Below are 25,697 nucleotides of genomic sequence, written 5' to 3'. Positions count from 1 at the left end.
AGTCTTTTTAGCAGGATGTTCGGGCCACTTTGGCTTTCTTCATCTTTATTTGTTAAATTAAAACCAATTTAGCAACATCACAAGTCTCTATTAAAGATTAAAAAGTTATAAAGTTTGACCCTGTTCTGAGCAGCATTGTCACATTCAGAGCCCAAACAAGATCAATATGTAGTGAGCTGTTTCTTTATTTGAGGATATTTAGTGGGATGCGGTTTACAAATCAGACAGAGCAGAAGGCGGAGCAAACAATCATGTTTCAAACTATTTGCAGCCGTAAATGAAGTCTTTATTCGTCAGGACATTGGGAACAGAAGCTGTGTTTTACTTGTTCCTTGCATATTTGCAAAACTTTATAAAACCAATTATTTTGATGAGATTCATCATGTCTTCGTAATAGATTCTTTTGTTTAGACATTTTTTTATTTTTATTTTATTGACAGGTCTGCCAAGCCGGCCAATGGATAAATGACACATCAGCAGCATATCGGATGACCGCTCTGAAGAAGACTGGAGTCGAAACTGTCAGCAGGTAACATCTAAATTTTTTATTGTCTGAACAAAATAATCTGTTTATATTATTATATAAAACCAAATCAACAATCCTCTTTTATTGCTCTATTGAATGAGAAAGTATGTCCCAACTTGAGACTGTGGTACTGCTTTGCATTTTCTGCTTCCTTCCCTCGGCCTTGTTAATAAGTCCTGGTGTCTTTTATATATGTAAAATTGAATGCAAGAGCTGCTTCAACTGACAAGTCAGAGAGGACAGTCTTATCCAGCTCTCCAGTGTTGACACTATTACTAATCCCCTCCACCTGCTCAAACAAACTCCTCCCCAAAAACCACAACCCTCCCTCTTTTCCACAAGCCCGTGCTGGGCATCCTCGGGGACAAGCCGCACCTCTGCCTTGCTTGGTCTCCCCGCCGGTTATCATCACCGGCCTGGCATCTCGTTCCCATCCCCATCCACACTAATCGTCCTCCAAAAACAAATAGTTTCAAATGTTTGGAAAAGACCCGTTGTTTGCATCAGAGCCTAACAAAATAATTTTTACAAGCTATCTGGTTGTGATTAGGGTAGAGAGAATTGAATTTATGTGGCATTGATAATATTAATATTAGCCTAATTAATGATGTTGTTTGAACACGCTCTGCTCAGTGTGTACCTGCTATACAACGCCAACCAGCCGGAGCTGGAACCGAGCTCTCGGGCGTCTCTATCCCAAACCCCCCCCCCCCCCCCCCCCCCCCCCCCCCCCATCCATGACTACTGCACACAATTCATCAAGCCAGAGATATCTAATCCCCTCTGGCGCCGCTCTCTTCCCCAAGTCGAAGAAAGAACTTTACTCTGGTGGCAAGAATTCCCATGAATACTTGATGACTTCTATAGAAATGGAGAGTGGTTTCATCTCACTTTGAAAGTGACATTCACAGATATAATAAAGCGCCCAGGCCAACTTGGTGTTGCGGCTCGTCTCCTTGAGGATAAGGACAATGATGAAATGCATCTTTTTTTTGTTTAATGATTCTGTGGTTAAGGTAAACAGCAGTACATAGGGAGCAGCTTTGTGGAGAAGACATTTCCAGGCAGCAGGCATCATCTAGCTCCTTCTTGTAGTGCAAAAAGACAGCAATGGCCATTAAAGCCCTGTGTGAAGAGGTCCTCCCTGGTGGGTTTCTTTAAATCAGAAAAGGTCAATATTTCAATCTCCCTTGACCCAGAAACAGTGCACTTCTCACTGGGGATGTCTGAGCAAGTGTTGATCTGTGCAATTACAGTGACACAAACTCAGTGACCCATCGCAGCAGTCATCTGAGCCAACAAAGGACCACCCAAACCTCTGAAGAGGTTCTCAGACCTGCTTCGAGTTTGGATCTCACTTCACAGCAGTGGCCTCTTGACATTTGCTTTGTGCTCAGAGGTCAATGGTCAGTGAGGTGGTCATGTGTCTCTCTTATCCGGACAGAGCTCTATCTCATGCTTCTCAAGCTGACTCAACACATTTTTTTTTGTCTCCCTTTACAGCAGCTTGAGGATTTATTCTGGGTGCTCAAGAGCAGCCAGAGAATGAACATAGTTGGCACAGTCAAAAATAATATCTTTGTACATGAGCGGATAAATCAATGTCCATTGAAAGGAAACATGTAAATGGGTGATGGATTAGTATTTAAAAACAAATGATACACATTTTAAGCAAGAGGTAAAATGCACATTTTCCCCACATTCAAGGAACAGTAGCCACCATATCTTTTGATGCCATTCCCACGTGAGTGTCTCAAGGCGGACTGCTACACCTCCTCTAAAGCAAAGGTGTCTCTATTCAAAGTGCATCAACTCATTGAAGCATGGCGGCAGACTGCGGTACTGGACGGAGCGCGTTTGTCAAGCGTCGGTCGGCCCAGACATTAGCTAAAGTGGCGACCCAGTCGGGCTGGACGGTAGTCCACTCGTAGCTGGACGAAAGCGTGCAGGAGGTTACGGTCCAGATTGGTGAGCTGCTCGCCTGAACACACCTGCTTCAGGTTGTCAGGGGCGACCACCAGGAGGTTACAAAGGGCGTGCAGAGTGTCGAAGAGCTGCAGCACCAGAGGCACCTGCACACAAATCAGGATTTCATACAAGAAATTCATATTATATCAAGGACTAACTTGATTTTAGAGGTGTCACTATAATCCTAAATTCCCTGATGCGTAAATTATATTTCAGGAGAACGCACAGGCTGAGTGCTTGTACAAAAGGCCATGTTTTGCCATGGACCTCTGGGCCGGCTCTCACCCTGAAGTCCTTGGCGCAGCGTCGATATTCAGCCACGTCGCAGATGGCCAGCATGCCTCCCATGGAGCTGTAGCTGTACTGCTGCAGGTGCTCATGAATGAGGCGGTGGAAGCGAACACCCAACTCCGTCAGAACCGTGTCCACATTCTTGCCGTCCATAGACTTCCGCACGTGTTCCACCTGCCGGCTGACGTAGGCACAGACCTTGGCACAGGCCTGCACCATAGAAAGGTTGGAAAGTTATTTATCGTCAAAAAGTAATTTGCTGGTTCTCATCCCTTGTGCCACACTTACCGTAGTGTACTGGATCATAACGTTGTTCTCGTCCTCTGGCTTGAAATCAGTCTTCTTCTGTTCTGTTGCTAAGATGTGCTTCATTTGGCCTACCATGCAGTTTAGCGTTCTGCAGTATAAATTAGAATAGCATCAATCAGGAACGAGGCGCTTTTAAAATCCAAAGGAGGGTTGTGAGACAGAACATACCTGTCTATTCCCGTGTCCAGTTTCACTTCCATTTGTTCGATCACTTCTTTCTTCTTGTGTAAACATTCAGCCAACTTTGGAGATGAACTGAAAACATAGATTTGAAAATTTAGAGGTCATTAAAATAGTCAGGTGGCCAGTGAGTAAAATCAGAATGTTAGATCTTATATCAGTCGTATAAAAAAATATTGTCCTTCAAACTTGTCTGGTGCAAATTAAAAAGCACTTTGCTGTCCTCCTATAGCTAGCGAGGAATCCTCTTAAGAGTAGAAATTTGGATGCAGCACTTTTGTGACCACTAAGTGTGCAAAAACTGTATAAACTTGAACAAACCTTATTAGAGGCATAAGCTGGTCATTGAACTGCTTGTCAAACAAGTGAAATATTGAGTTTGCCTGTTGGACCACATCCAGAAAGTACAAGTTGGCATTCTTGGCATCTGAGGAGGGAATTGCTGTATGGAAGTGAGAGAGCGAGAACATAATCAGATGATGCACTTGACGATCTGCCCAGTTCAGGTTCTACTCAGTTTATTTAGATTGTATTTTAAATTAGCATCATAAATGCACTTCAGTTGAGGTCAAGGTTAAACTGGGCCCATCAGCGATCTAACAGGTGACTGTACCCGAGAGGCCGATCTCCAAAGCATAGTCGATGTGATCCACGCACAAATGCTCGACCAGCAGCAGGAAGATTACGAAGGCATTCTTGGGCAGGTCGGCAGGATCCGAAAGCTGCGTCGTCATGAACAAAAAGCCAGAGAATACATTTTGCATTAAGCACAACAGGGATTCAAATGAAATGTAGAAAACACTACTCTCAATTCAGACTTATGGGCTCACCCTGTGGCATCTCTCAAAGGCATGCCGCGTTCCCTGCAGCAGGTTGACCACCAATTCCGGCGATAGAAATGTCTCCCCGTGGGTGTCAATACTCGGGCCCAGTGGTAGATTAGTGCGCTGTCTGATCCTCTCCTTCAGTTCTTGGATACTGCACAGGCACATCATTTCACTTCAGTATGTTGTTGTGAATAAGCTTCCAAATGTAAACAGACCTGCCGGTGCCGATGGAACGTTTCTGGTGGTTCTTGGAGTCGTAGTAGCGCTGGAGAATGGTGGCGCCGCGAGTGCGGAGGTAGTCTTTCTCCATGTCAATGTAGCTTTCCAGGTAGGAGGAGAAAATGCTCTTGATGAGCTTGGACAGGAAAGTGTGCTTGTCAGAGCCCAGGTTGAATTCACTCAGCTTGTTGGCCAATAATGTGGTTCTGGAGTGTTTGGAGACAAAGTATTAGGATGAAGATTGAAAATGAAAAGAGGAATGGATTACCTTGTGTAAAGGTCATAGAGGTTCTTGAGGTACTGTTCCACGTCTGAGTGTCGCGTGTCATCCAGTTTTTCCCTGACGTGGGCCTGCAGACACAAAAGCCGGTCAGAATGTCGCAAACGAAAGGCCAATTAGGGAACGGTGGCTTTAATGAGCTGACAGTACCTGTAATTTGTTTTCAAAGATGTTCTGAATCAGTTTGGCCATGACAGTCTCCGGGCTGCTGAAGACCTCGCCCACCTGTTTGTTGACCCTTTGGCATAGGACTGCTGTGTCTTCAAACACATCATTCCTTATATAAGCACCCTAGAACCAAGACAAGAACTTAATCCAGGTATTTATCTGCGATAATAAATATTGTACACAAACGAAACCACACTTACATCCTGACACTGTTTGATGTAGACATCTACACAGTGTGCATAGCCCTGCAGAAAAAACCAAAGGTTAATTTTTTTAATAAAGGTTACAAAACCTCACTTAAGCCGTGCAATGAGTTGACAGCCAATGTTTACTAGAATTTTGTCTTTTTAAGGTCACCTTGAAATGTAGGAGAACTGCTGCCACCTCCCGCATTCGTCCAATCTCTCCCCTGCGCTGGGCAGCGGTGAACTCCTGGATTAGCTGTCGCTCCAAGTCATGGTATTTACCTGGAAACAATTCAAAGATCCCTCAGAAAATACCATTTCAGTGGAGAGTTTAGTAAATGTAGAATCGTGGGAGTAAACTTACTTGCAATTTTGGCTTTGACATCTGCAAATCTGTTCAGAAAACAAAATTCAACGGAGAGGATGATGAGTGCAGTATGCAACTAACAATTGGTTTGACTATTAACAAATTACTATTGTTTCATTCGCAATAAAATAATATTTTTTTTTACATTATTTAAACGTTCAAACATTTACAGAAACACACCACTGGGCATTTGATTAGGCACACAAGTACATTTACACCTACACCTTGAAGTATCGTGAGTCAGAGCTTTGTTTCTAAAAACCTATTAACATTTAAAACGCTTACATATGTAAAAATCGGCTTAGACTTTGATGAACAGTTTACATGCTTAATACAGCACCTTCCCCTTGTTTGCCAATGCCCTTGTCTAAAGCTGCCTCCAGGACGCCTGACTCACCTGTCGAATGGCAGCTCCTGGGCAATGAGATGCAGCTTCTGAATGATATCAGCAGCCTCTTTAATCTGAAGAGGAGAAAGAAAGTCAGTGCGTGGGAGAAATGAGCAAGAGAGAGAGCGAGAAAGAGCCCATCATGACCATGAGAGGTGGACATTTGTGAAATAAAGAAGGAAGGCCGCCGGCAGTGTCTCCACTAGGGGGATCATCATCTTAAAGCAGACCTCCTCCGCCTCATCGTGTTGAACAGCCGGCTGATAACAAACGGGCGGCGCTCACCTGGGCTTCCACACCAGCGGTCCTGACTTAGCGGCATATCCAGCTCTTTATTGCCGTGGCTTTTCTCAATGGCCTGTAATCCTAAATCGCTTTCAATAATCTGTCCGGCCAGGGATATCTGTCTGCAAAAATGGGGGGGCCCTCTTCCTCCCTCTTCTCCTGACATACACGCTGACTGTAAAAAGCCCTGGACCCGCGAAAGGCCCGCCGTCTGCAACTCCTCTGTTCACGCAGATGCCTGCCTCAGCTAACATCATTACTCTGCTCCCGTGAGGAGGATCCAGCCTTTCTGCTCAGCGAAGGTTTTCTAAGTATCTGTCCCCCAGCTAAGATTAGCTAAATCCCATGTAAGTAATGTAGCCGTCTCCCTGCAGTCAGGGTTTAGCAGCACTTGTCTCCACGCTTGCGGGCCATCCCTCCCTTTCAGGAGGATTAGCAAAGCCATTCCCCTCCAGCTATTCACTTGCAACTTTTCTCCCCCCCCTCACCTCATCTGGAGGTATGCATGGGAAAAGGAATCTGGACAGATATTTCTACATCCCTTTCTGGAAATTGGACTCCTGACTCTGGGATTGACCCCCCCCCCACAGATTCACATCCACGTAGAAGCTAATGTAAAACCATCCAATGTAACTTCATTAAACGTATACCACCCATGCTAGTCAATCAGCAAACTGTCAAAGAATGACAGTTAATTAATTCTAATTATCTGTGGGATGCAACCTAAGGGATAAACTTGACAAGTTATTATAGGATAGTTACTTCTTAATTCTCTAGAGTCTCACCTCCAGCTAAAAAACTGCAGAATTCCTCATCAGTGGTCTCACATATAGACTAAGGGGGGTGGGGGGAGGGGGGTTATATCATACCCACCTTCTCTGGGTTATGGAAAACATCGCTACGCAGATCCCCATCCAAGAACTCGTTGAAGTAGGTCATGAGACGCTGAGCTTCTACGGCACGTTGTCGAGGAGTGTTGACACCTTCAAGCTGATCGCCCAGGTGACACACTTTAGTTGCCACATAACTGATGTGTTCATCGAGCTCCTGAAAATGCTGGAAGGCCACCTGAGTAGAAAGAGGAATGCGAGGCATGTGATGTGATGATTCCAAGAACAAGGAGATCCAAGTGCCCCCCCCCCAAAAAAAAAAACACCTACCTGATTGCTTCTCTGCAGGTCCTGCACTTTGTGTGCAAATTCCTTAGCTTCACGGTGACACTGATGCTCCAACTTCTCCACCCGCCGCTGTATCTTCTCGTCCAGTTGTTTCAGCTCCTCAATGTGGTTCTCAAACTCCTCCAACAACCTACCATGGAGGAAATGTTAAGTTGCAGAATTCATCTGGTATTATCTAGGGTTTGCCTGGAAAAGTAATCAAGTCCCAAACTCGTCCCACTGACCTCACAGTCATACAGTGGTTATTAGGCAGAGAATAGTGTCACATGCTTAATTCTTGGGTCCCCTGCCTTAAGAAGTTCAAGCAGCTTCGTCAGCTGCATTTTTAACCGCCATCAGAGCTACAGAGCAAATGTTCTAAGTCAGCAGCATATTTCACAGAGCACGAAACATCCCGAAATGATGAGTTTATAATCTTTTGACTAATTCCCTAAGCAACGGCTGCAGCTTAAAGACATCTCCCAGCCTTTCCTAGCAGACACTCATTCCCTGGTTGGTGACTCAAATGTGGTAGCCTCCGAAGATACGTTGTCTCTGACTCCTCACTAAGAGCTTCCGAAGAGGTGGCGGCAACAGTTTTGTGCAGGAAGTAGATAAGGCAAGAAGGATAAACACATTCAGCTAAAGTGTTGTGGCATTTTTTCCTAATGAAAAATAACTTCTATCACAAGCATAAACAACACTTTACCAAACCTTCATTGGCAAAAAACACAACTAGTGTTTACTAGGGAAACTAGAGAAAAAAAAATAGCTCAGTGCAAATACATTTTATTTAAAGCATAAATACCCTGCTTAAAAATGTAGTCACGAAATGTATCATTATCACCGAGTATAATACAATAACACACTATTTGAAATATGATTGACATTCAAGAAAATAAAGCACAATGGCTGGATTTTAACATACACTTGCAGTCATGAGAAAATGCTCATAATGTAGAAATTATGTCACGATAACCAAGCAAGAAAAAATGCATTTAAGATTTGTCTGCAAGTAGATTGAGCAAAAAAACATGCTTTCATTCCAATGACGCTTTCAGTACCGTTTTGGGTCGAATGCTTCAGCTCCTCCTTTTGAGCCTCCCCCGGGAGTCCTCCAGGCCAATCTCTCAATGTACTCATCTGCATCAAAGGGCTCCTGAAGAGCAGAAATCAAAACAAGAGCGTCGATCATCTCACAGGAACTACGGAGTGGGGGGGATATATCGGGGTAACCGATCCGGTGAAGCTACTTTAAGTGACGTAATTGCGAAACGCCTCGCGGGATATGCAAAGCGCCTCCGTAACAATACGACAATCAGATCTAAAATATTAAACGCAGCAGATGAAGAAGAAGCGCGAGCGTTCTGGATGGTTAGCCAGCTAGCAAGTGATCGCTAAAAAAACTCCGGACAGCAACAATCATCTACCTCGAAAAGCTGAGCAGTCGTCGCCATCTGTAAAGATCAGCTGGCGATGTGAAGAAATAAAATGTGTTTGGAGGAGCAGAAGATCGGCAATGACGCCGACCTCGACATGGATTTTCTAATTTTCTCCAATTTTATCCTTTGTTGACAGCTAGCTGGTTAGCGAGTCCTGTTTCCTGTATGAGACACACAAGGGTGGAGGCGGCTTGCTACTGCGCATGCGTGTATGTCAGCTGATGGGTGCTGTATGTCACGTGAAACAAAATCAGGAAGTTGTGTGCAGTCTTGTCAGTGTTGTCGAAAATGTCTCTATTTGTGTATGAATTAGGGAAATGTGAATTTTGTCACTTTTAGGTTGCATTTTTTCCTCTATATGCCGTGACGCGGATCAATTGGATAAATGAGTTTTCGTGCTTTGTGGATAATTACGCACAATGAAGGTGAAAATGCTTCAGTTCGCTTTTCAAGGTACGTATGTTCTATTATTGATTTTTTTTTCTTATATAAACGAGTCGTTGTAAGTCATGTGCATAGCATTTCTAAGGTCAAACGATTTGTATGAAATCAGTATTATTAGACAGATCTTCCAGTGAAGTATCATTTTCTTGACAGATATAAATTAAGGTAGTGTTTAAAAGCTTTAAAAATGCAAAAACTTTCTGGCCAATGTCTTCATGCATCACCTTCGAAATTACAACTTGTGTTTGTAACACCGCACATGTTCACTCGCAGGAGGTGGGCTACAGTGGAGTACCGTGCGAAGAGTCTTGGAGGCACCTTGTATGTCGAGGTTCCGGAAGACACCTCAGTGCTTAGACTCCTGCTCACCGAACTGGGCCTGTCAGACCCACACAAGCCATTTGTCCTCCTTCGAGATGATTGCCGCCGCTGTCCGAAGACGCCTGTTCATGAGCTCCGCGTCGGTCCTGGCCAGGAAACCCTCTGGCCAGTGGTGGCCGTCACTCATGGACCTCTCATCCTAGCATGCCTGGGTCTAGTGGACGTCCCCCTCGATCCCCGTCCACCTCTGATCAACCTGCTGTGTGTCTCACAGGCCATCACATTTCTGCTTGGATTACAGAATTTTCTCCTGGGCTCAGGGGATAAACTCGATAATGAGGTTATGGCCTCTCGCCTGGCAACCCTTCCCTCCGTGCTTCTGCAGGTTTGCCCTTTTGGTACGCCTCTCGATGTGCCCTCTGTTGAGGCTATTGCCACGTCTTCTGTGCCCCTTCCGGCTGGGAACCAGAAGCAGCCAGCCTGGAAGACGGGCTTTTACCGAGGACGTGCTGTAGTGAATACAGCCCTGACAGAAACTGTGCGCTCCATGCAGTTCGGTGACCCAAGTAAACAGGACACGTGGGACGTGTACGGCACTCTGATGTGCAAAGTAAGTATAAAGCAATAATTTTTGTATCAGTGGCCTTCATTTGATTTCATCCTCTTTTCAACAGTGTGAAGTGGAGGGGGTCCTCCCAGACGTAACAGTGACCCTCACTCTGCCGCCCAATGGGTCACCGTTGCAGGACATCGTGGTGCATCATTGCGTCACCTCACTGGATCCCAGTATCTTGACTGCATGCAGCGTCGACAAGTATGACGGCTCATCTTTCTCCGGACCATACAAATTTCCATTCTCTCCACCTCTGGAGCCCTTCCGACTCTGTGGCTACACATCACAGGTTACAATTAATAGACAACCTCTGTAAGTTTATTATATTTTGCATCCCACCCACTGCTGATTCTTAATACCCCCGATAGGTACCCGTACCCCCCATCCTTGGCTCATATCAACTGAAGGAGGAGGAAAACCATCTGCTTGTGTCAGTGACTCTGAAACTTCATGAGAGTGTGAAGAATAGTTTTGAATTCTGTGAAGCACACCTACCTTTTTTTAACAGGTAAAGAAAACGATCCATGCTTTTTAGTCTCACACAACTTCATTTTGCTTATCTTATATTAAATACAGGTCCTATACATTCAGTATATTCAAAAAGACTAGTCAAAATAGTCAATGATGAAGAAGTCTGCATTAAATCTTTTTTTGTGCAGGCCTCTGATGGGTACTGTTGATGTTAAAGTGAGCTCTGGACACGTGGATGTTTCCAAGGAGAAGAACTTGATGGCATGGATTCTTGGTGGGTTTGAGGTATCGTGAGAGTATTTGTAAAGAAGCTAATGATTTATTTTCCACTCACGATATTTAGGACAAAGGTTTCCTAAATCTCGTGAAGTCACATTGGAGGGCAGGATCGCCTTTTCAGGGCCGACGGCAGGACCCACTGATCCCATTTGTTTCGACCTTACAGCCTACGTCAAAGTAGGTTCATATACACACACTACTGGACAGAATTGTCATTTATTCCTGTATTATTGTCATCCCAGATGTACTTCAAAGTGCCTGACACAACACTCTCTGGATGCTATGTGGACCAACACTCAGTACAGGTGTATTCCTCCGCGAAACCTAAAATAATAACTTGTAAGTTTATACACGTTGTTTTTTAAATTTCTTGCTTCAAAGCACACTGGTTGAAATATAAATTCCCTCTTCTTGCTTGTAGCTCGGGAACTTCAATCGGAGGACTATTTCATATGGAATTCAACAAGTACTCCTCCCGTTGGCCAGTTGTTGCTTTAGAATGGACTCAACTCACAAATCAAAGGAGACATTTAATTTTGTTATACACATGTGCAGATTTCTTTTTCTTTTACTGCAGAGCTTAGTTTGCTGCACGATATATGCACACATCATTTATGTGACAATCAAAAGTCATTTGTAGCTTTTGGTGATTAAACTGGACATTCAAAATTTTAACTGGAAGATATGTTTTTTTTTTTATAACTGAAGTACTTCTGACTGCTCGGCCCCCCCCAACCCCCCCCTTACATTTATCCCATTGCAGACAAGGGCCACCCCTCGCTCTGACAGGCCCACTTCAGCGACTCTCCATCAGCCAGATAATTAGCAGCTGAGGCCTTGTCATCAGCTGTTGTAGGCCAGGAGGAGTGAAGGGGGGACCGGCGGGGCAGCGAAATGCTTTGCTACCTCGGACACCGCCTTGGTGACAAAAGGCTACTCTTTAGAACCGGCAGGGGTCCTTACAGCAGCCCCCACCCCTTTTGACCCCCATCCCCGCCCTGTCAACTAGTGAGTAGTTCAAACAAACAACCTCTCCAACCAGGCTGTGATTGAGCGCTGACCCTCTGGCCTTCTGGGACATTGAAGCAGTCGGTCCCATTCAACCAGCGGGACCTGGCTAATTGGTGAAAGAGTCACAAGGATAGATGAGGTTGGGCTGTCTCTTGATGTTCTTTAGATGTACTTACTCAATTAGAGAGTTTGATTTGTTTTGTTATTGTAGTCCATTCACAAAAAAGATGGAGCGGGTTTCTATGCTGTTGCATAACAAGCTAGCTACTTGCATTAAGTGTCATGCATAAGCAGCCAATGAAGGGTTAAATCAGAAGCAGTTGTGCTCCACTGCTACACAGCATCCAGACTCCTCTGAGTGCCCCCATTGTCTGCTGTTGGCCTCTTGTGCCCCTTGCTGGTCCAACTGCTGCATTCTCACGTGGATTTCCACTCATAAGGCTGACCATGACCAATCCTCTTGTCAATTGGAAGCAATTGCTCACACGGCATCCTTCACCTTCTTTTTAAGTGTCCGCTACGAGCGGCGGGCAAGGAGACCTCTCGGCTCTTCTCCTCCATCGTGATTTGGCTTTGAGGCCCAGTGTGTATGGCCAGCCAGCTGGAAAAGAAGTTTTTTTTTTCTTTTAATCCTCAATATAAGGCCAGACTGACTCTTGTTGTTGGTGAATTTGCATTGTTAGAGGATTGGCTTATTTTAATGTGTTGCTTGCTCCAGTGACTGTCCATACTTTCTGAGACTTCACTTTGCATGTTACCCCATTTAATTCACATAAATGTTCTCCATGCACACTAAGAGTGACATGGTAGAAGTCATTGTAATTGTTCCAAAAGCTATTTTATCAAACATGGGAGTACGTATAGTGCTGTTTTTCAGCACAATAAGGCCACCTAGTGGTATTTTTTAGGTCAACCCAATTAGTTATATGTTCTCAAAATACTGTATGTACAACCATAACAGATTGCTCCTACTTTTTTTCTGGTTTAATTCCGAATGCCTGTTATGGGATGTGGTTGCATTTCTGAGCCTATTTAAGTTGAATACAAAAAATACAGTAATAATTTCCCAGGTAATTATAGTTAATAAATATCTGCTCATTTGCAGCTGTACCTTTTGTTCGCCTACAGAGAGCGCTATAAACCCAACAATTAAACTAACTGGTGCTATTTTAATGACCTTACTTTAGGCTCAGCCTAATCTTGCTTGATTACATGTTGTGATTTTCGTTTTGCAAACACTAATAACCAAACCTAAGATAATTATTGCATCAATTACCTCATAAGAAGTGTATAATTAATATCAATGTGAGTGCATTAGCGCTTAAAAAGTTTGAGAGGGCTATAAATTAGTCCATATCTGTCTCCACTTTGTGTGTTGTTCATGGTGTGTAGTGCAACTCAAGATCTAAATGGATTATTTGTGTAGTGGATGCATGACAGCAGGCTCACTCATCTGCTAACTGATTCATTTCATTGTGTGCCCCATTTGTGAACCAACATTGTAAAAGGAAGAAGATGAATACTCTCTTAGCTTTATCTGGCATATTCTTTGAAAAGAGCACTTGAGTATCATAGCAACAAAAACAAAGAAATCAAAAACAAATAAGTCTGTGTACCGGTCTAAGCCATGCGTTTGTTCTTCACTTTCTTATTGTGATGACGTTTCTATAGAAACCCTCCCCACAGATTTATTTCACGGTAAACGCTCGAGAGAGCTTGATGTTTTTGGCAAACCTTTCTGGGTGGAAAGAGAACTTATTTGACATTATTTTTGGCTTAAAAAAGTAAAAACTTTTCAATTCCTCGCTTAATGCAATTAGAATCGGATAACATTAGGCCTGTATTATTCCTTCTCACTGATTTGGAATTGTTTAAATGTCACCTTAGGAAACCCTTCATTAGGGGTCTCGGCTCACTCACTGTGCCCCATAGCAGCAATGTAATGTAGACGTGCGTGTGTGCATGCGTGTGACATGCCAATCATTTCTGCTCTGCAGTTTAATACTCCCCCTAGGCTTTTTTCTATTTCTCGGCAGCATGCGCTATTGTTTGTGCAAGGTGATAAAATGCAGTGCAGTGCACTCAGCTCTATTTCCACTGTTTGTATTCCAAATAATATTAATAATTAATTTTTCTTACTCTGTACATCAATGCTCTGGTCCAGCTCTTGCCCTATTTAGTCTACATGAATGCAAAATAATTCTTGAAATTATATCTAAAGCTCCATTCAACAGTCCTTACTCGAAATAGCTGGCGTTTTTAAAAAATGCAATATATTCAGTCAGAAAAAATATCAGTCTGAATCTTCACTGTCCTCACATCTGAGTTTCTCGGAGAGACATCCTGCTCACTCTGACATGAAGCTTCAGCCTGAGCAAATGAATATTTAAATTAGTTCCAGACTGTTAAAAAATGCATATGGTTAGGTTTTAAGAATCTTCATGTAATATTTGTAGATTGCGCTCATTTATTTGTCCTGCCCTGTTTATACTGTTTTTTTTTTCGTAACACAGAAATAATGCATTTATATTCCCAAAAGACATTCAATGGATGATGATTGTCTTAAGACATTTTGGTAAACTGGGCACTCAGGGTATCAAACTTTCAAATACTTATAATAATAATAATAATACTTATAATAAACAATTGGCTGATTTGAGGTGTGGTTCAGTTATATAACGGTAAATGAATGTGAGCACTTTTTTTATCATTATGAAAAACAACAAAAAAATACATGTACATCAAGAATGGGATAATTGCTAGTCCTTTTTTATATATAATGCATGTCAGTAATATTTGAAATAAATAGTATGTGTCATTTCCTTTCTAAATAAATAAATATAAATACATATAGGTCTGGCCAGACTGTCCCTGCCAGGATTTATATTCACAGAATATGTTCTGCAGAGCAGAGCAGGGCAGAGGTCAGTCAGCGGGTGAGGGATTGAGTGTGGCAGGTTTATCGAGAAAGTAAACGCTTTCCACCGTTAGTGAGCCAGGCGTGCCTGATGCACCCTTGACAAAGAAACTTGATATTCTATTAAGTCCTGCAGACTGTTTTAATCAAATGTCTTCCTTCCTTAGGTGGGCAGTGGAGGAAAGCAGCTCCTGGTGGAGTCTCGCAATATTATGCTAAGGGAAGGGAGACGGCGCCATTAGCTCGACTGCGGCTTCTGGTGTGCATGCTGGACTCTGTGAGTTCCTCGCTGTGATCCTCCGACTTTTTATCTGCAATGGTGGCCAGGAGGCGCAACGTGGCCGAGTCCCACTCTTCAGGAAGCAGCAAGAGCAAGAAGCCCAAGCAGATGATGCACGTGGCCGCGAGGCGGACCATGCTGAAGATCACCGCGTGTTTAAGGATATCTACAGCTGCAGTAAAGAAACAAAAAGGACCAGCAGGGTAAGCAAACAAAAGAGATTAATTAGAAAAGTGACTGTGGTGGGTTGAATAGGCGGATGAGTGAAGAAAATGCGGATTATCATTAGGAAAAGTGATCTACCTGATCCGCCCGGTCTTTGTGCTCTGCGGCCCTGGCACTTTACTGTCCTACCAAAATCTAGTCCACTAAATCTAACAACTTGTCTGCAGGTATTTACTGTTGCCGTAAAATAAATTATATGGATAATAGAATGTAAACTATAAATCAAGAGTAATATTTGAACTGCATAAAGAAACTTTACCTGCATTTCCCGGGACACTGAGTAGCGTCCCTATGGAGATGAGAATGGGGTACGTTAGGACAACACCGACGTGAACCAGAATGTTGAATACTGGAAAGGACACAGTAGGATTCATTTGGAAGGTGATTCAATGCTGGGTCAAATATTGCAAAAATAATTGCTTTGGACAATGAGGACAACTCCATGAAGCTTCAAGCATGGATGTAAACGAAAGCAGTGGTGTGTCATTGTCTCACCTAGCCACAGTCCTGCCAGGCCACACATGTATCCCCAAGGCAGTGAAGAGAGGGACCCCCATTGCTCTACTTTGGTCAAATAGAGGATGAGGGGCACACAGGAGATGAAGATGAGGTTGAAGAAACCCATGGTAGAAAGGAAATGAGCCACTTCGCCAAGGCTGGCACTTCCCAGGAACATCTTGAATAGCACCTGGATGGTGAGAAGACAACATGGTGGACCAGTTGGACCCATTGCTACCTTAGGTGGTCTCACCTTATAAAGAGCTGAAGTTGAGGCTGAGCCCACAGCAAGCGCCACACCCACGAAGGAGTCACCATGGAAACCGTCAGCATACGCCATCATGACGATTCCTGTGATGGCCATGATGGCAGCAACAATCTAAACAAAGGGTCCATTAATGAAATGGGAGACCACCTCCTTCTATCTTCATCTCTACTTCAAAATTTACATACCCGGACACCCATGAAGCGATCCTTGAGGACGATCCAGGACAAGAGAAAGACAAAAGCCTTGTGGCAGCAGTAAAGGGCGGAGACATCAGTAGCGGTCAACTTCTTCAACGCCAAAAGGTACAAGTAGTTTGTCAGCGTCCACAAGATGGAGAAAGGTGCCGTCCTCTTTACAAAAAGCTTCAGAGTCATTCCTTCTTCGCCAAACAGCTTGCTGCACTCTCTAACAAAAGACACCATATATCTTAATATCATCTTCACAGGATATGAAGTATGGATGGATTACCTGAATTTTTGAATGGGTGTCTGCTTCTCCCTTGTGGTCACCACATGTCCAGAGTAATAAATAGGAAAGAAGAGGATATTCCAGTTGCTGCTGAACCAGGATATGAAGAAAGGACAGGAGAATGACTGGAAGGTCAGCTTGACCACCTGAGTGGTACCCACCCAGGAGGAGGAGATGCACAGCACCATCAGTAAGCCACCAAACACCTTCAGCACTGTGCTGGTGCATGTCTGGTACGATTGGCTCTCCGCACTTGTCTCACTGCCGGGCGTCTCGGCGTGAGACTCCAAACCATCCTCTCCTAAGGGAAAGATACAGTTTTTGTTATGTTGTGCTATTATATAATAATCTTAACATTAGTTAGAAATCAGATTAATGTATTTTGTGTCAAAAAAAACCCTGCAGTCATTAATGTCCACCCCCCCTAGAAAAAAAAGTTCAGGTACATTCTTTAACTTTCAGCACACAGTGATCAATTTTCACCAGAGCAGGAAATCAAAGATGACTCGCCCGCTGCCCAAGCTCTCTCTTGCTAGCTCAGCATGAGGCACATGCCTGCAAGTATCTCCCTTCTAGCATAGCACAGCATCTGAGTGCTCATTATTGCATCAATGGATTTTTTTTTTTTAATCGATATAAAGTCAAGCACCGGGAGTACGGTAAAGCCACCCACGAGCTGAATGAAAATGGATTGCTAGTAAATGATGCTTTGTTTGCTTGTGTCTATTAAGGCAACTCATAATTATGGTACAATGGTAAAAAAGAAATGATTAAATGTTTTATTATCCATCACTATCACCAAACCAGATTCAGAGCCACTAAGACTGAAATACAATTAGTAAAAGTCAATTAATATGGAACTGGAATACCAGTTTGTTTTAAATATTGTAATGTTCAACTTTTATAATGGCGTGCTGTCATTCAGCAAGAATACATCAGCGCCATTCTTGTCTGCTTCATTTCATCCTCCAAACAAAATGTGTTTGTCATTACAGAAAAAAACCGTTCGTGGATGCAGGCGATTCTGTCCTAAGCCACTACAGGCTGATCTGCGGCCAAAATGCGATGATATTAAAATTCCACTATTCCCTTGTCCCGGAAAGCAGCTCTCATGGCCAACATTGTCTCTCATATGAGGCTGTGTTATTGCTCCTGCTTCTGAGTTGCAACAATGGTGGATACAGCATGAAAAAGTGAGAAGTCAACAAATCGGGGTCAAGCATTTTTCAAGCATTACTTCTATGATGGCCAAAAATGTCATTACCTGATTCAATCTAACCAAACAGCTCCAAAGTGCCGCATAGAACAGTCTCATTCATTACTGGCTTGATTTTAATGGAGCTCATCCACCCAGTGTGGCGCACTCTGCTACTCCAACCCAACATTTCAATCTGTTGTGCATTTTATTGCGACATTGATAGATGGACTCCCGCTGGAGCTCATGTCAGAGCACAGTCCAGCCTTGATAAGTCGTCTTAAGGAGAACGTGATGCTGATGATGCTTACGTAAAGGCGATTAGGGTATCTTATTTCAATCTCTAAAAACAAAGGTAAGCTATATAAATTAGAAAATGGATTTGCAAGATGTTCTTAAGGATCAGCGTGCCTGAAAGGACCAGTGAGCAAAACTTGCTGATGTTTTTTTTGCCCCCCATTCAGGCTGACTATCTATCTGCATGCAGCACATCTCCCTCCGAAGATACAAAGGTGTGTATTTCTGCTTCTCATGCACAACTTGAACTCATCAACCTGACATTCTTCACCATGTGCTTAAAGACACAATATTTTTTTTTTGGCTTACAATTTACATAACCTACATGTAAAAGTAGAGTCAACTTGGAGTTACCTTCAGAAATGGGGCAGGTCAGGACCTGAGTGCTGTAGGAGCTGAGAGGAGCTACTCGGGCTGAGTGCTTCTTCATCCTCCACTGGGGGCCTCAACGCACTGTCCTTCCCTGGGAAGTACGTGTGTGAACGTGTGTGCACTCTCAGAAGCTCTTCCTCCTGGCTCCGTGCATCCTTAGTCCTCCCTTTTCTTCACCTTCCTCTTCACACTCTTCACTTATCCCCCCCACCCGACCCCCACCCAGCCCCACGACTCTTCCCGGATCTGTCAACTCTTCTCCTCAGCACTCCAGTTTGGCTCAGCTCACTCTCTGCAGACTTCCTCTCCTCCTCTTTCTGTCTGGATTGTAGTGATACAGCTGACTGGCGGAACTATTGTTGCAATGTCATGCCGTGATCCAGCGCTGTCACTGTCTCCAAGGAAGATTGAGCTTCAAGTGTGTGGCATGGCGCAATCACTAGCCTCATTTCACTCCATCCTCGCCACCCCCACTTGGTTTGTCTCTGTTCAACTCGCTTTAGCCCTCCCTCCTCTTTTGCTCCACAAATCAGCAGCTTTGTTTGGATGGTAACCAAGCAGCCCAGGCTGATTATGCTGCGCTTGCTCCTCTCCTCTAGTGGTCCCTCATCCTCTTTCTGAGTGAGGAGACTTCTCGCTACACTCCCTCCGTGTCTTTTGCTGTACACTTCTGTCATGTTAGCAAAATATCATCTGAGCTGTACAAATTTGTGATCACTTTAAATGCTGCCAGTTGTGTTATGACTACTTTTTAACATTTCTTGTTTTTCCATCAGTTGTGAGAGGATTTTTTAAAATTATTTTAGTTGTTAATTTTATATTTTGCTATAATTTAAAAAAAAAATTCAATTTGACTATAGGTTTTCAAAAAAAATGTTTGTTCTTATTTCTAATTTTACAAAAACCTGGTTTAATTTCAGGACAAACCATTTAAAGCTACAGTTTAGCCCGGGCATCAACATGCCGTTGACATGTCATAAATCTCAGCCAGCCAAAATTTTAATTCTGCACCAGAGTGTGCAGCATTTATTTAGTGTGCTGTGTCTGAGCTTATAAAATAGAACTCTTTTGAATCTTACAGATGACAGCCATATATCAACACCAAGGTGACTTTTACTTGTTTGAAGCCGTATTTCAAAAACTGATGTAATAATTTTATGGCAGGACAGCACGGTGAACATTTATTGTATCACATAATCCCAACCATAAAATTGACAAAATTACTCTATACCCGCATCCATTAGATTGAATAAATGTGTCATCCAAGTTCCGCTGAAGCTATAACATTTGCTCTAGTGTAAGCGGAAGGTAGGAGGATGGATCTCATGAGAGGAGGGTCACTTAAAAATAGACTTGCTGATGAGTGGAGACAAAAGCTAGACAGAGAGGGACGGCAAAAGAAGCATCCAGTCAGCAAAGCCCAGGATGCTAATCGCTATCTGATTAAGAGGGATGTCTCCAGAACAGGCACTGCCACCATCACTAAATTTAAGGGACAAGTAAAATTCCAGTGGTTACTCCAAAAAAAATCTCATTTTGTTGCATGATTATGTTTATCGCTGACTAATTAAAATGCATTTAGTGTTTTATATCATGATGGCATGTATTGTCATTTAATTTAGCTGTGTAGTATGAAACCTAAATGCACCCAATGTTGAATTAATAAATCTCCATCTATTGTAACCACCAAAACTACCAAATGGACATACCGCCGATCAAAGCAACACATAATAAAGCATCTCCCCTCTTAGCCCCCCATAGCAACAGCTGCAGCCCTGTCTACTGATGCAAAAAAAATCCTTTTATTAGGCCCCTTTTGTCATTTAGATTTGCAAACACTTCTCACTCATAGAGGCTTTTTTTTTTAAACAGCCTGTCTGTCTCTAAATAGCTCAAGGAGGAAAATGAAGAATGATAAAATGGACTGCTAGTAATTGCTGATTGAACCGTCAAGACGATCCTTTTCTGCTAGAGTAGTCTGTCCTCACTTTGCCCTCCAAGTACTTTAGTTGGAAATATGGAGGATGACGGCATCTAGTGGTGTATAGGAAAATAGCAGATTTCAAGTCCATGAAACCATTTTAGCTCCAAAGTGGCAACCCACATTTTTGGAAAGGAGGTTCAGTTTAGAAACATAATTGGCAATACTACAAATGTATACATTTTCCATTTAATCAAATATGAAGGAAGATTATTTCTGTTTTTCACATGCTCTCTAAATCTGTGCACAAAAATCAACTGTCTTTGTGTGTGAATGAATATTAAAAATTGCTCCTAGCTTTGTACATGCTGCATCAAATAATCCATAAATATAAACTCTTAATTTTATTAGAAGGCATTAAAGGTCTTTTTTTTTTTTATTGATGCCGTGTACCCATTGAGTCTGCAAGGGCACTTAAAGACAGCTCACAATACTCAGGCCTGCTCGTAACCATGCTAAACTTGCCTCTATTGTACCGTAATATAAATCTAATATTAGTACTTTTGTTTCAGTGATGTTCAAGCTGTCCGACGATCCAAAATCACCTGACGAGAAGTACATCAACATCCAAAGGTGAAACATTGCACCCGTTCCATACGGGATGTTTTTGCAGATCCTCAGGAGACTGTGGAGGCTAACAGCACTCCAGGAGTCATTCAGGCAGGGCTTACATCCCGCTCGACACTCGACTTGATATAAATAGCCTTGCAAGAGAAGGCCTGGGAACGGCTGACTTGAAAATAGCTGCATGAATATGCTCAATGTTGAAAGAAGAATGATTTGGTGTTAACATCGTTTATAGATTAGAAAAGTCGCCCGAATGATTAATGCTTCCTCTATGCTACTCAACTGCACTTTAAAACACAATGTTTCGCCTTCTAATTTCCCTCTAAGTGCATTAGATGATCTTGCTGTGAAAGCAGTGATGGGACAATAACATTTCGGAGAAGTACCTGGCATTTATGCTGCGTTAGACTTGTTCAGACAGTAGGTAGTGTGCATTGCCCCACTTTTTAATTTCACCATTTAAACCTAGATACAAAGCAACTTAATTGAATGGTTTTTCAACAGACGCTGAGGAGGCATGCTATTGTCGTGTGGAACGGTAGGAGACAAAAAACTATGCTGGGAATAGCACTTTGCCCCCCCTCTTTTTGGAAAGTCAATTCGATTTCCGTGCCTCTTGTGCATATCATTGAGGTCGGGATATTATCTGCTTCCTTGTTGAAAGCACTATTGACTTTGCCTCAAACCTCCATTACGGTATGATGTATTATAGCCAAGACCTTGTCGCAAAATGTAATACGTGAGCCTCAAAGGCAAATTCTAGGAATACACAGATGGCACAAAGCAATCATACCAAAGTGCCAAGAGGATCTTTTTTGAAATGGCATGAATTTTATCTATGTGATATTTGTCTATGGGAAGTAATACTCATTTGCACTCAAGAAAGTGACTTTCCAAAAATTCATTTTGTACATGATTAATTAATTCAGACTGCTTCTTACCTTCATAGTAAGTTTAATAACTCTACAAATACTGCGCCTTAGAGGAATAACCTCGGTCGACTAAAAAAAAAAAAAAAAAAGATGATGAATAGGTGGCGTCTGCACAGATGGCATATCTTATCGGAAAATCGGAAATGTTTTCCAAATCAAATCAACCCCTTTGGCTTGCAGACGTATTTTTACGGGCTGGCAATGTGTGTTATTATGATGCACACCTGCTCCTCAGGCCTGAAATCACAGCACCGTCGACATCCCATCATTCACCATCCCCAGTTACACAATGCAAATATTACTGCCTGACTATGTTGTTATTCATACACAATATACTGTGTGTTACTTAAAAGTGACTCACAGGAGGAAATATTTTGACTGGACTTAGATTAAACAATAACTATTGTGATGAATGCACCTCCTGGTGGCTTTGGGGTGTCATAACAATTAGAGGTTTCGTACATTTGAGAATCATTCAGTTCTGCTACTTTTGAAACAACCATGCTTTAGTTGTTGTTTTGGGACCGATAATAGAATTTGCATGAGCATTTTATACTTTATGTGCAATACATCTACTCCAATAGCAATCATATTTCTATTCCTGCATTGCTACACATGATAACTGGCTCATTATTGGAACTGTTTGGGATCAGTTGTTTCCAATTTTAAGTTTGGGTTGCTGCTCATTAATCAGACCACTCCCTCGTGGGATCAACCTGGACAGCTAGATATCTCTCCAAATGAGAGTGCATGATTGCATCCATGATTAATCTACAACAACTGACAGGACACAGTTAATGAGCACAGGGATCATTTCCTTTTCCTTGCCTGCAATCTGAAAATGTATTGTCGTGATGAGAAGCATTTTAAGAACCCTTAGCGTGAACATTTTCCTGATTTATTTTGCATTTCTGCATTTACTCTGACAAAACAGTGTAAATTCTCAATATTGGGAGTGCATGACTTGTAGATGCTTAAATAATGTGGAGTTGAGCTTATATTTAACAGTCAGGGTGAGATGTTTGCGAGCTTGCGTGCCAAGTCAGTTTATTTGGGGTGAAGCATTTCAGCTTTGGAATCAAGCCTCCTCATACGTAAAAAAAAGGCTACCAGTGGTGGAAGGTAAAAGGCATTGTGCAGTCCTTGCCTGCATACTTGTGATATACCCGTTAAAATCTTGCTAACCATCAAAATCAACATTTTAAAGATTATTCCTAGAACAAACTACATCATTATATTCACCCACATTCATTCCTGTAGGCTCGTATGCCTGTATCAGCAAAAATCCCCACCAATCAAAAGCATGTGAACAAATCACAAATATGGAATCTGCATCTTATGTCAAAGTCAAGAGAGAGCTAGGAGCATTGTCATGCATCATGGAGACAGAGCCTAGATTGCTATTTGGACACAGAATCGTTTTCAATAAAACATGCATGTCAAAGGAGCCATCAGGGTGACATTGATGATTGATCTGAGCTGCATATAGATAGCATGCTGTAGAGTAGAAAGCTATAGTCGTATAAAATAATACGCTACACAGTAGAGAAAAGTGAATAGAAGTATGTTTTCCTTTCTAATATACTCTAGTATAGTATCAGCATAGTAAATGACATAGTGTAATGAATGAGTCAATATTTTCCATTTATCTCTACTATAGTAATTATTATAGTAAATATTATTATATATACTCATTCATTACACTTATTAATATTCCATAGTATATAGTAAAGTGTCACCAACCATTGTAATCGTACAGAAATGTCATTTTGTTCTATTTTGTTGTCAAAGAGATTGATATAGTAAGGAACATAATTTAAATTATATAATTTCAATAGTATAGAAAAGTGAATATATAGCGTCTATCTATCGTTTTTGCATAGAATGGCACATTTATTTTTTCTTTCGTCTACAGATGAGTATGGGAAGGCAAATATTTCAAGCACCTATTAATATTAAAGGAAAATGTGTTTTTGGGAGTTTGCAAACATATTTTTTAAGGTTGTGTTAAACTTATAATCATATTAATATCTAGTATTGAAGTGCTCGTGTGGATTGGTGGGGGCCGAGGAATGTGCAGGCAAACTGCATGAACTTGTTTTCTTGGAAGTGTTGTGTATAGGCCCAGACAGGGAGTACCGGACGAGATAATCTCAAGGTCGGTGAGAAAGGAGAATAACAGCACATCTATGGGACTGGGCATCGAGGGGAAAACCCAACCGCCTGACCTCAGCGACACCTGGACGGGGAGGAGATGGCCATCCACCAATCATCTCACAATATTTTGCATGCTTTAATATTCATATTGTGTTTCTTTAAAACTGGGCAACCCGGAAGAATGTGTCGTCTTTTGGTGGTCACAAAAACGCACGAGTTTTAGTGTGAGGGACCCGGGACCCAGGCCTGTATTAGTGCGCTTTGTCAGGAATAAATAATTGGTAAATTTGGTCTAATTGATCTACTGGTCTTCTCTTTGACAGAACGAACTCGCAAAATTGTTAGGTGCGCCAGTGTGTGGATTAGGACATAGCAATTTATGTGTTAAGTGTTGATCGCAATTTGGAGTCAGATCAATAACTAGAATCCGTAACCTAACAATTTCTTGGTGACCGCGGACGTGATGTCAAGAGAAGGGTAATTGACAACTCGTGGTCTTTAGCCAAGACACCGGACAGTGTCAGGGACACTGTCTCCCGGTCGGCGAACCGTTTGGAATAAGCGCACAACGTTGAGCTGGTACGACGTCTCCTCATCACCGATAAGGTAAGCAGAATACCTGTTACTATAAGTCGAAATGCTGCAAATTGAAAGAGGAAATTTAAGAGGAGACTGTCGTTCAGATCAAATAAGGTGTGCATGATGTTAAGATACATACGGTGAATAAGTTTGGAACTTACGTGTGTAACGTGTACGGTAAAGTCAGGGACTTACGCGTACTAAGGATAGGTCAGGGACCTAGTGCTTCGTCGTGGCGGACAAGGGTGCGGTGACGATCGTATTCAAATAGCTGGGGTTAATAAAGAGATCCCCGAGGGGAAGTGAGGCCTCCTCAAAAAATATCCGGTGGTAACAGTTCCTCCTGTGAGAGATCAGACCGCTAAAATATCCAAAATGAACCAAATTGGGGGGAGAGTGTGTGTGCGCGCAGAGGATCCTCATGAGTGGGTGTGTATATCAGTGTGTGTGAGTGAGATGTGTGTTCTATGGAAGAAATCAGTAATGGAGAATGTTTAGGAGGCTTTTGAGCGATAATAGGGAAATTGAGAAGTGTACAATGGTGTGTTTAAGTTGGTTAGAGAAACTAAGATGAGCAAGGTGTGGCAGTAGAGAAAATAGGGCGTGTGTGCAATAGAGAAAATAAGACGTGTGTGGCAGAAAGTTACTAGAACGGTGGCTTGATAGGATGAGAATAAGAGACAACAAATGTTGTGTAGAAGACATTGAAAGATGTCGAATGTGAACATGATGAAGGGCGCAACAGCAAAGTTGGCCTGCCCTTTGAGAAGTTGAGACTGATGAGCGTGCCTGCACTCGCGTGTAGTCGCGGGTCTGGGCTGTGCGCGTGGGCCTGTGCTATGCTCGTGCGGGCGGTGGGCCGGCATCATGATTGTTGCAGGAAATGGCCAGCCTGTAACCAGTCAACATTGATGCCGCGACCCCCTCCTCGCGCGGGGGGTGCTATGGCCCGGGCGGGGCAGGGACAGTGTGAGTTTCTCAGTGAATGTTTGAAGCAGTGAGATTGAAGGAATGTATATGCTGATGTGGAAGCGCAAATTGTGAATGGTATTGACCGATAGAAAGTGGCAAAGAAGCTACATGAGAGATGGATTCGAATCCCTTTGTATGTGTGTGTGTACGTGCGGTTTTGTGCGCGCTCGGTGTGTGCGTTTATGTGCACACCCTGTGTGGGTGCGGCGTGTGAGGAGGAAGACGGCATGAATCAGAGAATGTTCAAGAAAGGGGGGG

At 42.8% G+C, this 25,697-nt stretch overlaps 3 protein-coding genes and 1 long non-coding RNA gene across 6 annotated transcripts in view; 2 read left to right on the top strand and 2 right to left on the bottom strand.

Annotated features, from left to right (window-relative positions):
* Positions 1–1,506: 1,506 nt before the first annotated feature.
* On the bottom strand, positions 1,507–8,799 carry exoc5 (exocyst complex component 5). The gene is made up of 18 exons (XM_088356399.1): positions 8,581–8,799; positions 8,215–8,309; positions 7,154–7,301; positions 6,867–7,061; positions 5,718–5,782; positions 5,318–5,346; positions 5,126–5,235; positions 4,969–5,013; positions 4,751–4,891; positions 4,589–4,671; positions 4,317–4,526; positions 4,105–4,252; positions 3,888–3,996; positions 3,596–3,716; positions 3,263–3,349; positions 3,074–3,182; positions 2,780–2,995; positions 1,507–2,598 (listed from the first exon to the last, which is right to left on the bottom strand). The coding sequence occupies exons 1-18, from the start codon at positions 8,605–8,607 to the stop codon at positions 2,410–2,412; spliced, it is 2,127 nt and encodes a 708-aa protein (XP_088212525.1). The 5' UTR covers positions 8,608–8,799; the 3' UTR covers positions 1,507–2,409.
* ap5m1 (adaptor related protein complex 5 subunit mu 1) lies at positions 8,412–11,395 on the top strand. Of its 3 annotated transcripts, none has more exons than XM_088356401.1 (9): positions 8,412–8,801; positions 8,932–9,045; positions 9,310–9,967; positions 10,032–10,259; positions 10,339–10,478; positions 10,630–10,715; positions 10,785–10,897; positions 10,963–11,059; positions 11,142–11,395. In XM_088356401.1, exons 2-9 carry the CDS (start codon positions 8,978–8,980, stop codon positions 11,216–11,218), a joined length of 1,467 nt encoding a protein of 488 aa, XP_088212527.1. In that variant the 5' UTR covers positions 8,412–8,801; positions 8,932–8,977; the 3' UTR covers positions 11,219–11,395. The 3 variants fall into 3 exon arrangements, with proteins under 3 accessions (XP_088212527.1, XP_088212528.1, XP_088212526.1); XM_088356402.1 differs by lacking the exon at positions 8,412–8,801 and having other exon boundaries at positions 8,829–9,045; positions 9,310–9,742; positions 9,830–9,967; XM_088356400.1 differs by lacking the exon at positions 8,412–8,801 and having other exon boundaries at positions 8,829–9,045.
* Positions 11,396–13,113: 1,718 nt separating this feature from the next.
* slc35f4 (solute carrier family 35 member F4) lies at positions 13,114–18,447 on the bottom strand. The gene is made up of 7 exons (XM_088356403.1): positions 18,234–18,447; positions 16,388–16,688; positions 16,105–16,324; positions 15,905–16,030; positions 15,649–15,841; positions 15,413–15,502; positions 13,114–15,100 (listed from the first exon to the last, which is right to left on the bottom strand). Exons 1-7 carry the CDS (start codon positions 18,307–18,309, stop codon positions 14,859–14,861), a joined length of 1,248 nt encoding a protein of 415 aa, XP_088212529.1. The 5' UTR covers positions 18,310–18,447; the 3' UTR covers positions 13,114–14,858.
* Positions 17,614–25,697, top strand: part of LOC148385350 (uncharacterized) — a 28,432-nt gene continuing 20,348 nt past the window's right edge. The window contains exons 1-3 of the long non-coding RNA XR_015853145.1: positions 17,614–17,937; positions 18,047–18,094; positions 20,745–20,805. This is a non-coding gene — a long non-coding RNA (uncharacterized LOC148385350). The remainder of the gene's footprint in view (positions 17,938–18,046; positions 18,095–20,744; positions 20,806–25,697) is intronic.

The sequence above is a fragment of the Syngnathus floridae genome, chromosome 16, assembly GCF_059516105.1.
Source record: "Syngnathus floridae isolate MCC-2025c chromosome 16, RoL_Sflo_1.0, whole genome shotgun sequence".
Lineage (NCBI taxonomy): Eukaryota > Metazoa > Chordata > Actinopteri > Syngnathiformes > Syngnathidae > Syngnathus > Syngnathus floridae.
This window is presented reverse-complemented; position numbering and strand designations above follow the sequence as displayed.

Bases quoted from the DNA above. Each gene is read 5' to 3' on its own strand.
- ap5m1 (XM_088356401.1), top strand. From the start codon at position 8,978: ATGAGTTTTCGTGCTTTGTGGATAATTACGCACAATGAAGGTGAAAAT. The intron at 10,479-10,629 runs GTAAAGAAAACG...TTTTTTGTGCAG, and splicing joins CACCTACCTTTTTTTAACAG to GCCTCTGATGGGTACTGTTG. The intron at 10,716-10,784 runs GTGGGTTTGAGG...CACGATATTTAG, and splicing joins CTTGATGGCATGGATTCTTG to GACAAAGGTTTCCTAAATCT.
- slc35f4 (XM_088356403.1), bottom strand. From the start codon at position 18,309: ATGAAGAAGCACTCAGCCCGAGTAGCTCCTCTCAGCTCCTACAGCACT. The intron at 16,031-16,104 runs GTATGTAAATTT...CCCTTTGTTTAG, and splicing joins ATCGCTTCATGGGTGTCCGG to ATTGTTGCTGCCATCATGGC. The intron at 15,842-15,904 runs GTGAGACCACCT...CTCACCATCCAG, and splicing joins CAACTTCAGCTCTTTATAAG to GTGCTATTCAAGATGTTCCT.
- exoc5 (XM_088356399.1), bottom strand. From the start codon at position 8,607: ATGGCGACGACTGCTCAGCTTTTCGAG. The intron at 5,347-5,717 runs GTGAGTCAGGCG...TTTTCTGAACAG, and splicing joins CAGGAGCTGCCATTCGACAG to ATTTGCAGATGTCAAAGCCA. The intron at 3,183-3,262 runs GTATGTTCTGTC...TTTATACTGCAG, and splicing joins CTGGACACGGGAATAGACAG to AACGCTAAACTGCATGGTAG.